This window comes from Crocodylus siamensis, chromosome 2 (genome assembly GCF_052110815.1).
Source record: "Crocodylus siamensis isolate JL-2025a chromosome 2, ASM5211081v1, whole genome shotgun sequence".
NCBI lineage: Eukaryota > Metazoa > Chordata > Crocodylia > Crocodylidae > Crocodylus > Crocodylus siamensis.
The window spans coordinates 278,791,181-278,808,055 of record NC_143396.1 but is presented as its reverse complement, the minus strand read 5'-3'; the positions used below and the strand labels follow the sequence as shown (position 1 = coordinate 278,808,055).

At 42.3% G+C, this 16,875-nt stretch overlaps 2 protein-coding genes across 3 annotated transcripts in view; both read right to left on the bottom strand.

Annotated features, from left to right (window-relative positions):
• The window catches only part of LOC149872263 (inverted formin-2-like), a 33,231-nt gene extending 25,257 nt beyond the window's left edge, over positions 1 to 7,974 (bottom strand). The window contains exon 1 of the mRNA XM_090035009.1: positions 7,872 to 7,974. The gene's annotated coding sequence lies outside the window, so the exon portion shown is untranslated. The remainder of the gene's footprint in view (positions 1 to 7,871) is intronic.
• A 1,421-nt stretch (positions 7,975 to 9,395) lies between these two features.
• The window catches only part of INF2 (inverted formin 2), a 66,632-nt gene continuing 59,152 nt past the window's right edge, over positions 9,396 to 16,875 (bottom strand). For both annotated transcript variants that reach the window (XM_090034138.1, XM_090034139.1), the window contains one exon: positions 9,396 to 13,146. Coding sequence is in view for 1 of the 2 variants with exons in the window: in XM_090034139.1 (XP_089890265.1) it covers positions 13,118 to 13,146 (29 nt within the window). In the remaining variant the exon portion in view is untranslated. The remainder of the gene's footprint in view (positions 13,147 to 16,875) is intronic.

Below are 16,875 nucleotides of genomic sequence, written 5' to 3'. Positions count from 1 at the left end.
TTAGATTATTATGGAAAGGGCCAAGTTCCACAGACCGTGTGCAACATCCAGCTCCATCGAAGAGCAGCCTTTTTATAGAAAGCTGGGTAGGTAGTGGTTACTTTCACTGGAGACAAAACATCCTCCACACCAGTCCTGCAGAAGGGATGCGCACGGGTAGTCTTTTCTGCGCTTCCCCAAATCCAACGGCAGGGCCTGGATCTAATGTTTGTTTACTATATTGCTGAGCTCTCCCAGAGCACATAGTCCAGTCCTGTAATGACCATCTTAAAAATTACAGGATCCAATAGTTGGGATTGGCATAAAGCCAACATTGAATCACATACAGTCCACTACCACTTGCCATAATCAAAAACCCACTAAAATGCCTGCGTAAGGAATTTTACTGGCACCTTATCCTCTATGAAAAGTACCAGTTCATTAGTTTAATAGCTAAAGAAAATTTTGCTCTTGAAAAACTTTTATTAAATCATTGTTTTATTTTTTGACCTTTGCAGAGGTACTAACAACATCTGATCAAATCAAAGGATGCACTTACCTATGAAGCTCTGGGGCAGCCCATCATAACAAAACAACACTACTTTTCTAATTTAAGCATTTCATCCATAGATCTCAAACCTTTTTAGAAAAGTGGCAAGGTAATTTTAATTCATTAGACTGAGTGAAATAGCAAAGCAGATCAGCGATGAAAATGAAGACAGTTTGCAGGATCTTCTGATTCCCACTCTAGTGCTTTTTTCTTTGGACTATATTACTTTGTCAATAGGCTGAAGAGAGTTTATTAAAATAACCATATAGCTGCCTAGCAGGAAAAATGAGACTACCCTGACCAATAACTCAGTAACATAGAAGCTGTTGGGAGAAACAGCCTACTACCTTGCCTAGGTGGTGAAGCTACAGGTGGAAGAGGGTCATTAACACCTGCCAGAGATTAGAAATAAAAAAAAGGTGTGCAGATGCTTCATGGATGAATTGAGAGGCTATTGCCATTTAATAGCAACGCATTTTTCCACCAGGCTTCATCAGTAACCTCAAGGGGAAAGCAGGTGAAACACAGTATGCTCAACTTCAAATGGTTAGTAAGCTAAGACCTGGAGACAGTATGCAGACTTCTCTTAGGACTGTAGGTAAAAGTCCTGCTATTGATATAAGAACAACAGTAGCTCTGAGCATGTAAACACTTAAGTGCATGCATAATTGTACACTGTGTAGTAATTCAATTGAGTTTAACACTGCTATCCAGATAATCAAATTTATTCTCATGTATGGTTGAAAGACTGGGGCTTTAATATCTGTATCTTGCTTTGTGTTCTGAAAGTCTTAGTTTAATGCTAATTAATGAACAATTATAATCATCTTCCCCATGTGGCAGCTAAGTTTAAATTATTTGCCCAAAGCGATGTAATCCCCTGATGGAGATGGAATTAATACTTAGAAATTAATTGTCTCTTGCTAAAAATCCTTCAGTAAATATGAATCAATTCTCCTGTCCCACCACCATTTTTTTTTTTTTTTTACCATTACCATTGGTTAACCCTTAAAATAAAGCCAGAGTCATTCTGAGACCCTCTGGTTCCAAGGTAGAAGAAACCCTCAACCTCTTCGTTGTGGTCTTTACTGTTAATTTAATAGCCTTGCATTAGAAACCAGCAAAAATTAAATCAGTCAGGAAATTACATGTGATTTATGTATTGAGTGGCATCACTTAAAACTGTAATCTAGCTAAAATGGCTAATAGCTAAAGACCTACAGTGACAGCTGAGTATTACTCATGTCCGCTGTCTGTTTGAAGTCACTTACTGTGAGTTTCCATAAACATTTTTCATACAAATAAAAGCTAATACCTTCCCAAAGGTAAAGTAGGTTGAGACTTAATTTATGCAAACAACTTAATGTATCCCCTTTAGGATCTCACAGTCTTTGTGTTAAAGTTGTACAGATGTTTGTAATTACTCTAGCAGGGTAAGTGAGGATTTTATTACTGTGAACTAGCCTAATGAGAAATAATCCATTTGCCGCTGGAAGTGTTAAGACTAAAATGAGATGATAACAATCTTATTAGAAATAATCATATGAGACTTCTGCTTGTGCGTGTTAATTATGCTGTGGTGGAATCAGTAATAAAGACTATCAATTAGGAAGTATTTTAATCAAAGAACTCTTTTGCCAAATTACGTTCCTATAGAATGCTTACAGAGGTGGTAGTCTTTTAAAAAATCCTATTGAAATATAAATTCTGTCCAAAGGAAGCATAGTTAATATACTTTGAATGATAAATGGGTTTATAAAAAAGTATCATCATGGATTATACTTATGAGAACATCTAGACAAATCCATGTTGTTAGACACATTAAAGTTTTCTATTATTATTGAAAAAAATAACACTGTTAGCATTCAAGTGATCCAATGAGTATGTTAAAGAAATCTCAGAAGGAAATGTCTCTTTATTAGAGTGCCTGTATCCTCACATACAAAAGCAATTGTTTTCAAACATTACAAAAAAATTAAATCACTCCAATTAGGGCAGCTGGGATTCACCTCTGTTAAATTAAGCAGGGACTGGCTTGCTACAGAAAGCTGTGAAAACAAGCCATGTATGTCCTGGAGTATTGGTGGCAGACTAAATAATATCTATTCACTAGCATTCAAGGAGGTTAGGAGAATGAGTTTGATTGCAATGGGATTGCCAAGCTGACCCATTTCAGGTAAGTTTACTTCCAGTTACTAATACTTAATTTTTTTTGAAAGCTCAGTAAAACTTTGCCTTATCTTAGGCAGGTTACTGAAATTTGAGGTCTGAGGGACTGCAAGTATATCAATTTCATTTAAACTTATTTTACCAATTTCCTGGAAGCCTACTGACCAAAAACATACAGCTTCCCTTGGTCAACATGATTTAGGTTATTTTACTTTGCAAAAAAGTTAGACCCCAAAACATCTTACTTAGCTGGAACCCCTCCTGAGGGGCGCTGCGCTGTGCTCCCCCCTCCCCAGACCTGATTGAAAACTGCAACACTCAGTCTGGAAGACTTCAGGGCTGGAGCTCTGGAGCGTATAAAAGCAGCTGAGCCCCCAGCACAAGGGGGACACATCCAGGACAGAGAAGAGCAGGGCTTAGAAGAGCTGCTCAGCAGTGGTCTAGAAGTGTCCCTGAAGACCCCCGTCAGTAGGGAATGGTAGATGGCTCTAGCAGCTAGGCTTTCGGTGCGCAGCATGGCATCCAGACCCTGGGAGCTGTGTGAGGCAGCTCAGGTCTGCAATGTCTAGCGTGTGGCCAGAGACACAGTGCATGGAACGGGATTTTTGGAGCACTTGGGTGGCTCAGGTCCTCAACCCCCGGGACGAGGCTGGGAGCTCAGTGCAGGAGGCGCTGTACGGAGGGTCCGGGAGCAGGCTGAGCCTGGTGCTGCCCAGGCCTCTGACTCATAATAAAAGGTTGAGTTCAGGCAGCCAAACAGTGCTTGGGCCACAGAGCTAGCAGACAGGGCTGAGCCAGAGGCTCCAAAAGCCCGGCATAGTGAAGCCCTGTTCCTCGGTGCAGAGGACAAGGGCCACCCTCCAGGCGTGGGAGCCATGAGTTACAGGGGAGGGGAGTCCCCCTGGTTAGGTAAGGGCTCCTGAAAGTTGGGAGGTCCCACTGGGAGGGCCCCCCCGAAGTTACCAGCTTCCTGGTAGGGCCTGAGAAAAGCCTAAGGGCATTGGGGTTTCTCCTTGAGGTTAAATTTATCTCTGGGGTTCTTGCAGCATAAATGGGGTGATGTCGTGCCTTATTTTGTGAGCTCTCATGTTCATATATTAGATGAGTAGAGTCCTAAGCTTCTGCTGGGATTCCCCCCGCCCCCTGTTCCTATTACTTCACCTGTTGTTTATTTGTATTTATTTGTGGCTTATTTATTGTTTACCCATACTTATCTATAGTTTATGTACAGTATTTTGGGGTTTATCTGTTTCAGATCCGATACCTGTATCTAGAGCACTGGTATAGGGTTTTACAGCATTTACCGAGAGGGTATCGTTTATGGTATTTGTTTAGATATCCTACGTATGCATGTGCGCGCATGTGTGTGTATATATTGGGGGGGGGGTATGTATACGTGTGGGTGAGTGTGGGTATGTATGTGTGTGTGGGGGGGTATATATGTGTACGTGTGTGTATGTATGTATATCCATGATTCTTTTCCTTGTGATAAGTTAATGTAAATACATTTGTATATAGTTAAGTCCCCCGACTGTCCTGGCCTGGTTCTATAGGGATGGAGGGAAACTGAGCGGTCTGCAGCTCCCACCCCACAGCACACCTACCAGCTAACAATTCCCTTCAATTGGAGAAGGGGAGTATATACCCGAGTTACCTGGATTACATTCCTTTGCAGAGAAATTTAGAAGCTTTTTCTTAAGTTAAAAGAACAATTGTATATCTCCAGAAGTTTAAAATGTTGCTTTAGGACTGCATTTAAAAATGGGAGAAATACAATAAGGTTGTTTTGTTGGCTAAGTGGATAGAGAGTAACTGTAGCATAATCTATATTTATATCTAAAATAGGCAAGGAGTTAATCACATATGTAGTCTGTAACTATTAAAGAGAGTGCATATTTTTTTTCTCACAAAGGACAATATTTATTACAGATGGGATTAAGGATTCTGCTCATCTTGGCACCTATGAATAGTTGGAGAAAGAGAGATTAATAACCCTGGTGGTGTCAATATTTGTTTTTTTCTCATTATAGGTTGCAGTTCTGCAAAAATTGCAATAAGAGAGATTCAAGGAAACATTAACTCCTATCTCAATATGCAAATTTTATTTAACATCTTGTTATCAAATGTTTTATTTCCAACAATGTCGGGGAAAGTGATACGGTCTTCAAGAATTTGCTAGATCCTGGTTTTGGAGAGAGATTGAGTGCCTTGGAAATGCCACTTTGATTCTTAATGCTACTTATATTAATATTGTTCTTTCAATTTTGTATTATTATGTCAACAAGAGAAATGGAATGTTAACATTTGCTTATGAATGGCAATATCTCTTCTGTAGTGTTTTTTTATTAGCAAAATGTTTTACCATGGAAGTTGCTCTAATCTGTATTTCACAGATGGGGAAACTGAGGTACAAGGAGTTGGAGTGCTCCCAGCCCCGTTAGTGGCTACCCCACCCAGACCCAGCTCCTGGCTCTTTTTAAAGTCCTAGACTCACTGGCTGCTGCCAGGTAGGGCTGCGCTCCCCACTGCCCTAAGCTATGCCTTGAAGTCGCTGCAGCAGCAGGGAGCTAGGGCAGGCGGAGGGGGGGGGGTGCTGGGGGAGTGGATGGGGTTCGGGAGGGGCTGGGGGCTGGGGTCTTGTGGGGGGGTCCCCTTTCTCCTCCTCCACCTCCCCCCTTCCCTGCACCTACTTCCCAGCACAGAGTCTGGGTCCAGCTCCCTGCTGCAGCAGGTGGGGACTGACTGAAGCTCTCAGAATCTTTTCTGAGTCGATTTGGAGAGCGTTGAATCAATTTAGACCTTTTATTGGTCTTCTGATTCAATTCCGATTCAGCTGCAGAATTGGGCCAAATCTCCAAATCGAATCGGCATTCAGAGCTTCACACGGCCCTAAATTCTACTATACGTTCTAAAGTTTGTATAGAGAGAGATTGTATGGCTTGGAGAGTTAGCAATAGGAAATAAAAGCTTTCATCTCCACCATACTTGTAGGAATCCAGTTTGGGAGTGTTTGAAAGTGTCCCCATGTGATGGCTGTCACATGATGCAAGTGAAATATGATGGTCCTACTCCAGGTTCTTCTGAGCATCACTACATATCGCAGCCTAGGCTGTGTTTATGCTGAGGCCAGGCTAGATGACCACAAGGGGCCTTCTCGCCTTAAACATATATGAGAACCTTCCATTACAATAGGCACCCATGGGTTGGCCCTATATTGAAAGTTAACTACCTTCTTACTTATACAGAGGTCCCTCTAGGCTAGCTGTGTTGTGGATTAATAAAAATCTTTAATTTCAGGAGGTGGCCAGGTGACACAAATTGTTGAGCATAGTAATTCTTCCTGGGGTACCTCCTTTCTGGGGTGCAGTGGTGGGGCGGTCACATTAAAGCATATTTCAGAAAGGGTGTCTGGACTCCTTTTGGCTCTTGCCTTGGCATCAGGTGCTAGCTGTATATGTGGCAAAGCAAGTAGGGAAAATGGTGACAAAAGCCAGTGACTTCCATAAGAAGCAGTTCTACAGGTGGTATCAATAGTACGATCCAGTGGCTTTTTCTACCAGGTATGGCCTCAGTCCTGCCAAGTAGGCTTGCAGAAAATATAGGGAATCACTGCCCCTATTCAATTAGGCTAAATCCAAAGATATGGGGCTGCCAGCACTGCCTGCCTTGCACTGGCTTTTGTGGGGGGGGCAGAGGGAGGCAGCTGGGGGAGCAGCTGGACAAGCCACAGCTTCTCCCAGGACTGCTGGCTCAAGCCAGGGACCACCTGGGTGCTCCTGCCAGCGCTAGCGTCTGCCTGTGCAGTCTATGGTCAACTATCCAAATTGCTCCAATTTGATTTGGATTTGAAGATTCAGCTGCTGAATCTCCTCCAAATTGAATTGGCTACCAAAGCTTTGCACGGCCCTACTGCCAAGCGAGTGGCAAGTGACTTCAGTGGAAGCAGAGGATGCTCAGACTCTAAACTTGTATCTCTAAATAAATTTTGCAAAACCTAGGTTCATTCTGACCCCACCTCTGTAATCTCATATTACTTATAAGCAGGTGCCTTCATTTTTATTCTTTTTGTCTTTTTATATATTCTTCACTATGGCAAGGATGAACTAATTCACTTGTATTTGTGACTTCCTTTTTGCATTCCCATTCCTAGACTTGCTTAACTTCCTTATTTTGTAGTTCTGCCCTGATAAAGCAGGCTGTGTTTTGAATGTTGAATAAATGCGAACCCTATAATTACTGTGTGGGAGTTATGAGCAAAGGACTTTATATTTTCTGTTTTCTAAGAAATTCAGAGGGGAGGATCCAGGGAGGGTGCAATTGCACCTCCCCCACTTTGGTTCCTGCTTCCCTCAACTTTTTAAAATGAACTGCCTGGGAAGGGCAGCAGTAGATCTGTTCAGGTAGTGCTGAGAGTCAGCTGACTTTATGGCTCATTGTAATCTGATTCCTGCAAATGTTGGGTGCTAATAACCCTCCCTTCTTTTTAATAATCTGGATGCTTCATTACTCAAGTTATCCTTTCTTTGGCAATTTTGGTGTCTTCTAGTCACTCCTGGTGATGTCTTCCTTCTGTTTTACAGACTTGCAGAGTGTTTTAAGTCCTACCTAAAAATTTTAATTCTGATTAACATTAACTTGGATATGGAGATAATTGAGAGTGAAGTGTTGGATGCACTGTCAAGATTATCAAGATGACTGGATCTTGTTTTACAAATCTGAATAAGAGATCTGCTGAACTATGACGACTACAGGACTAATAAAACAGTATCTTTTAGACTTTTTTTTTTTTTTGGCCTAATTTTAAAAAAAATATAATTTAGCTAATTGGTATGCATTCCAATGCAACTATTATTTTTTCCTTAATAGCCCTGCTCCCCCCCGGTCCCCCCCCCCCCCCCCCCCCATTTGTTAGTAAAGCTTCTGGTTTCTTTTTACCTGGAGAAAAATGTGTTGTGAGGTTGTGCCACAGTATCTGCACCCCGCCCCCCCCCCCCCCCCCCCAAAACCATACCTAGCTTTGCTTTAGAGGCTTAACAAATGTAATTGAGCCACCTTGATAGCCTGGCTGGATTATGAGATGCCATGTAAGGGAAACTTTGCCCTGTCCCAATTCCTTCCAAGTCCTCTCTTGGGTGAGGAGAGGGGAGTCTTAGGGTGGATATTTAGTTAATACCTTCTGGTTCTTTTGGAAAACAAAACAGTCAGCTCAGGTCCAGCCTTGCTCCCCTCATCTGGGATTGAGAACAGCTTGCCCGCTGCTGATGGGATCAAACCAGTCTTATAAACCTATACAGAACATACTAGAAAAGCAAATGTGTGAATGCTCTTTCAGGGGGATCTACCCTGCCACTGATATGCTTTGTTGTAGCATTGATTTTTAGTTCATTTTGCACGCCTACTTTTCAGTCTGTTCCAAGTTCCTGTAAGGAACAATGGTAACTTACCTTGCTTCCCCCAGGCTAGGGACAGAAGTTACACACAAACTGGTATAAGTGATCAGAAACCAGTTCAGATTTCTAACACAACAGAAGTTCAGTGTACGTGAACAGCTTTTAGAATTTCTTAAACCAGTTTAAGGCCATTAGATGGATGTAGTATCAGACTTAACTGACTTAGGTTGTCAGTTTTTTCAAATTTTGTCCCAGATTCAAGTTAACTTGCAGTCCCCTGGCATCCCAGGATGCTTTGTGCCTCCTCTGCAACTCCTAGCCTTGGCCCAAGCTGTCTGCTCCAGCCCAGCAGGGATGCATGCTCTAGTGCCCCCCTGGCTCATGGCCTGGGCTGTTTGCAGGCATGTGGGTGCATTTCTGGAATCAAAGTGAATGTCCTGGATGTCTAATCACTTGTGTAGATTGAACTGGTAAGCATCTTAGATTAACCTGCAAAGATTGAATCGATTCAGTCTCAGGCTTTTTGACTGTCCGCATTTAGCCTCAGAGGCTACGGGTCAAGGTTCTTTGAACTGCAGCCTGCTCCCTTGTGATTCCTCAAGGTGGTACTAGCTAAATGCTGATACTGGGTGCAAGGTCCAGTCAAATGCCGATAGTGGGTTCAAGGGATTTTTGCCTACTGCTTTTTTTTTTTAAATCAGTGTTGTCATTTATTTCTTGTTCTCTGATATCTGGCCTTGCATGATGCAGTTTAACCTAGATTTTTACATCAATAGGTATTGGCAATGTTGGAATTTAAGAGCCTATTGTGAATTAGGCTGTGTTAGCACTGATGAAGGTGTGAGCATAGTATGTATTTTATGTGCCAGTCAGCTTGCAGAACATCACAAGTGCCTGGTTTTGTTGGTGCCTGATCTCTGGCATCTCAGCTAAGCTAGGGAAGCTGGCACTCATTTTTTAGCCATGGTGTGGCTACAGCATTGCTTCCAAATTGGCAAGCAATCAGGCTGTTGTTACACAGTAATATAAATGTTAGAGCCCTGCCTGCACACCAGTCTTTGCTGTTACTGCACTGGTGAATTATAGGTCCGTTTTCCCTGTTTGTAGTCAAGGCTCTAGACGGGGCAAAATAATTTTTTGCATCATTAAACACCATGTGACTGAGACCTAGAAAAACAATTTTTTGAATTGCTCTGAGTTTGCTTTTGGACATATTTACTGTCAGCACCACCAACAACCAAAGTGTTCAGAGGATTTATCCCTTCACAAGTGTCTTGTAACCAACAGAGAGAGAGAGAGGCAGGATCTGGTAGACATTAGAGTTTATTTTGATAAACGTTGTATTGTCCTCCAAGTAGCGTACTGTGCACAGAAGATGACCTTCACATACAGAAAGCTGGAAACGTCATGCTGTGGAGCCTGGCTTTACACTTGGAGAGAATGAACATTAGTTAATTCTGGTGAAAAGCATCACCTGGCTGAAATCGTGCAGGGTCCGCTGAATTTTCTCTCCCAAACTGCACATAACAGTAAACAAAATCAGGAAGGAACTGGCACATGTGTGCTTACCTGTCTTGTATGCAAAGGGATTGACCCACACGTTACATAAAATCCCCATTATTTCTGAGGTGAAAGAAGAAAGTTGTTAGCTCCATCTCTAAAGCTATAGATTTTAAAATAGGTTTGATGAAAAATGATATGAGAGAGAGTAGCTAACAACTGCTGTGAAGAATATACTATGACTGATGTGCTTGGATGTTTTAACAGGAGATGAAGCCCCTGCCCAAAGTCCAGATCCTGCAAGACTTTGCAAAGGTTCAACTATATATGTATGTGAATAGTCCCAATGACTTTTTATTCTTCAGAGTTAAGCAAGTATACAGAGTTAAGCATGTATGTCAAAGGTACATTGTCCGTAGCCTACATCCCTGATCAAGTGAGAGAATAAGCAGAGTATAAGGGTAAATAAGAACTGCTTCATGTTTTGTTTTTTCTTCACTGAGAAGCATAGAAATGATGTTTCTATGCTAAAGCTGTGGCTAATGAGTCATTCTGCTATAAATCCTTATTTAGGTTTCCACTTGGTTAGAATAGACCCCCAAGATGTTTAAAAATGGAGTTGGGCGCTCTCCTCTCCAAAAAGCAGAAAACTTTTGAATTAATATTCTGACCTTGGAGACATTTCAAGTTTTAGAATTTAAACAATGTTGGAATTTAAAGGAAAATGCTCGCATTTATTGATGCCCTTGGTTTGGCATACCATATGGATACTACTGAGGGCATTTATACACATGCTGCGGGGGTTGGGGGTGAGTGCACTTTAATTAGAGTGGCTCCAAGATCTACTTTATTAAAAGTGCCCAGAGTGTCGCATGTATTGGTGCCCCTGTGCTGAAAAATGGTGGTGGGGGTGCTTTCACTAAAGCTTGTCAAATGAGCTTTAGTTAAAGTGCCCCCGCTGACATTTTTCAGACAGGGATACAGATGCACATGGTGCTGGAGTCTGTTGGAGTACTGTAATTACCATGTTTTAGCATACTCAATTAATTAAGTCTGCTCTGACATGCTGTAATTATAGTGCATCGGAGCAACCTTGATGCATGTGTATAGGTGCCCTGGCTGTTAACTTGGTTCCTACAAACCTCTGGCTTTCACAAACTAGCTTGTTTGCTGGAATTTTGCTACAGTTGTTGGAGGAGTTCCTGTCTGTGTGCATGAAACTCATGGTTGCATTATGTGAGTGGAAAGCTATTGAAATAAGTGTCTCTGCTTTCACTAGTACTGAATTTTGGCTCTGCAATGACTAATAAGGAATAATCGGGTACAATTACCTCGTGACAGCAGTAAAGGGTGTGCGTAGAACATGGGTCAAAATTTCCCCTCCCACTCGAACTGAATTCTTTTCACCCTGTTTTGCTAATCTCTGCTCTTACTGAAAGCCTATTGTGATGGCTCTGATAACCATCGTGCTTTGCCCTAGTTACAGGGATGTTTCTTGTACGAGGGCACTGTTTTAGTTTAACAGATGCCTGGAAGGAAAAATAAGGAATGGAAGGATGGCTCAAGACGGGCCACTTATCAAGTAAATACTTGAGTTCTGTTGGCTTTTAAGGATTTCTAGTTTCTTACCAGCCGACCTGAAAAACCAGTTCTCTTCAGTAGTGACAAAGCCCACATGAAGAGAAGAACATAGGGAGCATGATACTCTAAAAAGGGTCTGTCTCCTAATATACAGGAGGGGGTGGATTGACGGAGCTGGATTAAAATGCGGGTGTCTGAAAATCTTAGGGCTTTCTATATTCCCATCAGATGAGAATAAATTGTTGTACAGAGAAGGGCAGAACTGTAGGTGCCAGAGTCTGCTCAGATAAGCTAGGAAAATACTGTTGATACAGTGCTGCAGAGTGATGCCTGGTCTAGGAGTGGGAGAACTGCAGAAGTCTACTTTTGGATATAAATGCATGAAGAGACACCAGAGGTGATGGGCTTGGACAGACCTGAAAAGGGACAAAAAGTGAAGCTGACCCTTTAACTATGACAAGCATAATTGTGACTAATCCCTGAACTTGCATGTGTGTATGTTCTGATTACCATACTGAGATCTTGATATTGCAGCTCCATCGAAGCTAATGGAAATCTATATGCTTATGTTTAGTGTTGGGCTTGATTTCAAATTCAGTCATGCTGAATTTCCAGAAAACATTTCTCCAGTTTGGTTGGTCCATTCAAAACTAAGGATCCCTGTACTACTTAACCAATCTTCTCAACAGTCAAAGCAAAGCCCTGAGTGAAAAAGAAACATTTTAAATTCCTAACTTAGTTCAGCACAGTTTCTGGTAAATGAATGACACCTGATCAAGTCTTCAAAAGCAGAACAAGAGAGCTTGGTCAGCACATCATTATATATGCTCAGAGTTACTGTATATTGGCATGACTCTTAAAAATAACAATTTTTCCCCACCCAGTTCCTATTTCAATGAAATACTGTAATATAGATTGAAATTCTATAAGTTTGTTCAAATGGATAGCTATGTACAAAATTATGGTACAAGGTTAATATAAACATAATCAAGAAAGAAAGCTCATTTAAAAAAAAAACAAAAACAACACAATACTGCAGGCTTGTAATGTTAAAGCAAAACTTGTATAACTGCCTTTCACCATGAAGCAGACTCTAAATGTTCCATAGGTCTTTGCTAATGCAGAACCAGGGATGTGCCAAATGACATGACTTTTAGGGCAATCTATTCAGCATTTTCTCCTGTTGTTTTCACAATCTAGAAACTTTACACTCTCGTCCACTAAGAGCTTATGCCCGTGTCTATGCATGTGAAACTAAGCATGTGGATGGTGCCATTGACAAAGTTAACCATGTGTGAGGTGTTGCAGGACTGAGCCTTCGGAGTTCACTATAGTAATCCTTTCCTTTGACAGACATCCCTCCCTCTACCTCAAATGACCACAATGGTACTGAGTTCACCTGAATAGGTCCAACATCAGTTACCAGTGTTGGGAGGTCCCTGGAGTGGGGCAGTAAGAGAGATCCAGCTGGATGCTGGTGAGAGTGCAATAAGTGCTTGCTTTACACAATTCAGTTTTGGAGACACTAAGTGCTCACTGCTGCAGTCATTTCTTTATCTGCACTCCCACAATTCTCAACAGGAATTTGGCCTGCAAACAGATTGGAGGGTTTGGCCCAAAGCAAAGTTTAACAGGGGCTTGAATCTATTGGCCCTCCACACACAACTCCCATCTGCTTCAGAAGTTCTGGGCATGGAGCACTTGCAGTACCTGACCCTTGCAGGCCTCTCCCCTAAGGCACATAACTGTTTTCAGTAAGTCTCTTTCATCTGGAGTCTGTTTGCTAGATACAGAATCTGCAAAGAGCGATTAGTGAGACTGCTTTAGAAGAAGCTTTGCATTCCATCATTGCAATCATTATTAATAGAGGAATTTCAGCCCCACGGCACTCGCTTCCCAGGGAATGGCAGCATTGCATGGGTTTGTGAGCAGGTTGCTTTGTCTTCCTTTATTTATTTTTCTGCCTTGCTGTGATACCTGTTGGGGGCAGAAATAAAAAAAAAAAAAAAAATCAACAAGAAAACAACGCTGTGATCAGTAGCCCCTGTGTGTGTGTACGAGTCCTATGTGGTGTGTTAGCTGGGGCAAACTGTTTGTATATCCATCAAATGAACCAAGCCCTCCCAGCACTTAAACTGATAAAACTACTATTGGAATGAACTCTCTGAAAAGCCGTTCTCCATGCACCAATATCTTGACTTTGATTTACTTGTTTCTCCATCTGTTGGTGTGGAGCCAGTCACACCCCAGATTCAGTAGGTCAGTCTATGCATCTCATGAGCTCCATGTTGAACCTAGAAAGAATATACTTCTAGGTTTTCAGCTGCATGTTAGTTAGACCCAGCAAGTTTAGGAATCGATACTGTTCACCCTGAAGGAGAAGCTCTCGGGGTTTCCATTGACTGGGACACTGATCTGTATGCAAAACTCTGGGCAAACTTCCATTCGCTTCGCACAGAGCCCAGGGTCCTGCCCCATGGAGGTTTTTAGTGGGAAGGTCGTTGGGCCCTCAATTTGAGATTTAGTTGGTCTTAATTAAACCTGCCTGATGCATCAACTTCCAGAAGAAAATACTACTAAAATTTCACTGTTGAGGGTGTGGGTCTCAACTCGTACCTTAGCTCAAGTGAAGAATCCCTCCTGAGGGCGATGGGATTACTCACGTGGGCTAAGCACAGGATTTCTTAGGATGCTGTCTTCATTATTAATCAAATAAAATCCCATGAACAAGTTACAAATGTGCACAGCATGGCTTATGCTGTATACAAATCCAAACATTTGTGCTCAGGACAGTACTTGTACTTTAGTGGTAGATCAGAAAACAGTGTGTATAAAAAGCATTGGATCCATTGCAGAAGGCAAGGTGGGCTTTTTAGGTCTCTGATGTTAAAAAAACCTTGAAAATGGAAGACCCAGCACAAGAGTTATCCTAACTTTTTAAGACTGAAGAAATACAGTCCTTTGCCAGTTGACACTGCGTTTGCTAAAAGTTGCCAAATGTGTCTCACTTTTGTAACCCCGATGAAATTAAGCTGGATTCCTTACTCGTGTGTGTATGTGTGTGTGTGTGGGGGGGGGTGCAGAGGTTGTACTTGGATGTCTTTGAAGAGAAGTAATGTGACGGAGACCCTAGTAATAGGTATTTACAGAAGACTGAGTTTTGTGTAGGAATTGCTGGGTGAGATCCTGTAGCCTGCATTACCCAGTTACAGTGGCTTGTCTTAGCCTCAAATCTAGTTCTGGGGATGTACCAGATCCTATCTTTATTGTCCCAGATACACAGCATGCTAAATCATTGGTAATACAAAGATTTATCTCCTATTTCTTTCCTCTGTGCCCAACTGAGATCCAGTGACTTCAAAACACAGCAGTGGATTTCCTGAGGAAGAAGAGAGTCCTGACAAAAATGGGTGCTCTGATTCAAGGCAAATCATGCTGTTATGGCCTACAAAATGAAAAGCAGCTAGGCAGCCTTTCAACAGAAAAGACGGGGATGGAAATCTAGGCTCTGTCTTAGAGGAGATGATGATGACGAGTTGTGCTGGTTTCCTGGGTATGTCCCTATTCCCTCTTCTAGGTAATGTTTACTGCCAGGTAAGGTCATATTACTGCCATTTGTACTGAAAGGCAGATATTGGTTGGTTAGGGGGAAAAAATGATGGCCAGAAAATTCTGTGCATTATTACCTTTTCCACTTTAAGTCATATAAGCAAATGACAGGAACAGAGAAGAGGGAAATTGCCTTTAGGGTTAAGGGTTCACCCTTAAATTTGTCCTTTTCAACATTGAAACACTAGAGAGCGCTACAAGACATGAAGCTGGGAGCCTGCTGCAGCTAAACAGGAGACACCCTGAGCTATAATATGCCTCTGCTTTTTTTTATTCCTTCCTTTTCAGGTCCTTTTGAAGCTTTTTCAGGCTTGATCTGAAGCCAGTGAAGTGAATGGAGAAAGGAGGGCTGGATCAAATGCTTGGTGTAATTCATGCGTAGCCTTCCTGTTTGTTCTAAGGCCAGTCCAAGGATCAATTAGTCTGCCTCAGTTTCTTTTTGAGTCGGGATTTTGGGACTGGCTTGTGGGCAGATCCCTCTCGGACATTTTTTCATTTACATCTCTGAGCTCCTGACACTATTTGAATTAGTGCCTGCTCTGCGTTGTAGTTACTGGCCCTGACTACATTATGGCCACTGTCTAGTGCTGCTGTTGTAAATCTTGGACTACCAGATACTTAGAGATGGTGCTGCCCTCAGTGCAAGTTGCACAAAGGTCTGGAGATGGGACAGCAACCAGGGCAGGAGTCTGACTACACAGCGTTCTGGCCTAGTCCCTGACGGCCAGAGAGCAGGCCATAGGGTACTGATGCAAAAAACCCAAATAAAACATCTTGATGGAGTTTCCTATGACTCCTCCTCCATCATCAACAAGAGCCCAGAAAGGAGAAGACACTTTAGTTCTCAGAGATGACTAGGACAGGATCCTCCACCCTTATGCAACAAGAAAGCGCAAATCCTGAGAAATGCATTTGGTTCACAAAATAAGACAGACGGATTTCAGATTTGTTTAGTTTGTTTCGTTATAGCTGTTTATGGGAATACAAAGGAAAGCACGTAACAATGGCAGTTCAGGACGGATTTTGTTTTGGTTTTGCCCCCTTCACATAACTTAACTTCATTTGCCTACAGGGGCTCTTGCTGTGGGGTAACAAAAGCTTTCTCAACATCAGGCTTGGTTGCTGTCTTTTAATTTTTGTTTTTTTGTTTTTTGGTGCCAAAACACAGCAGTCCCCAGGCTGCATAGTTCAGGGGTCCTCTCCTGCTTAACTTTTAAATCTTTGCAAATTGAAGAGCTCAGTAATGACCAGCATTTGGGATATGGCCCGTAGGTGGAGGCAGGGGTCCTGTTAGTGCTCCTCCTTGGCTCGGTAGACTGCTTTCAGAATTGTAGTAGCCAGTGTCGAGCTTTTTAAAAATTAGGTGAGTCCCATTAACAGAAACCTGGAGCTGGGGGCAGCCGTTTCTTCCAAAGGACAAATGTACTGAACTCCCATTTTTACAACATTTAGAGAAGTTATCAGACCAAAGCCAAGGATTTTAGTTATGCTGACAAGTTGGGTTCACGTGATAAGGGAAACCAACACCAGACTAGAGATTTTTCTGCAGGGAAAGAGGAGGGTGGCTTTTAATGTAGAAGATGGCAACTTGGGAACTGATTCTGCAGTACTAGGTGTTTAGCGTCCACTCCACCAGGTGCAGGATCAGGCCCTTTGACAGCAAAAATCACAAAGGAAGAGGTCTGTGCGTCTCTCTTCTTCGTCTTTTTTTTTTTTTAAAGTCTTTATGGATGCCTATACACGTGCCTGAAGTGTGCTAATTGGCACACATCACAGCAGACTTGATTAACTGAGTCTGCTGAAGCATGTTAATTAGCCACATGTACTCAGTGTCCTTATGCTTCAAAATGGTGGCAGGGGCATTTTAACTAAAGCTTGTTGGGTGAACTTTAGTTAAAGGACCCCTGCTACTATTTTGAAGCATGGGACACTGATTACATGAGAAGCTGTGGGTGCTTTAATTGGAGCAGCTCCCGAGAGCCGCTCTAATGAAAGCACTCCCCTCCCCTCCCCCCGGCCCCCCTATACCCTGGAGCACGTGTAAAGATGCCCCACATAAGTAAGACTTGAGGACCAAAAGCTTACTTAGCCAATGCG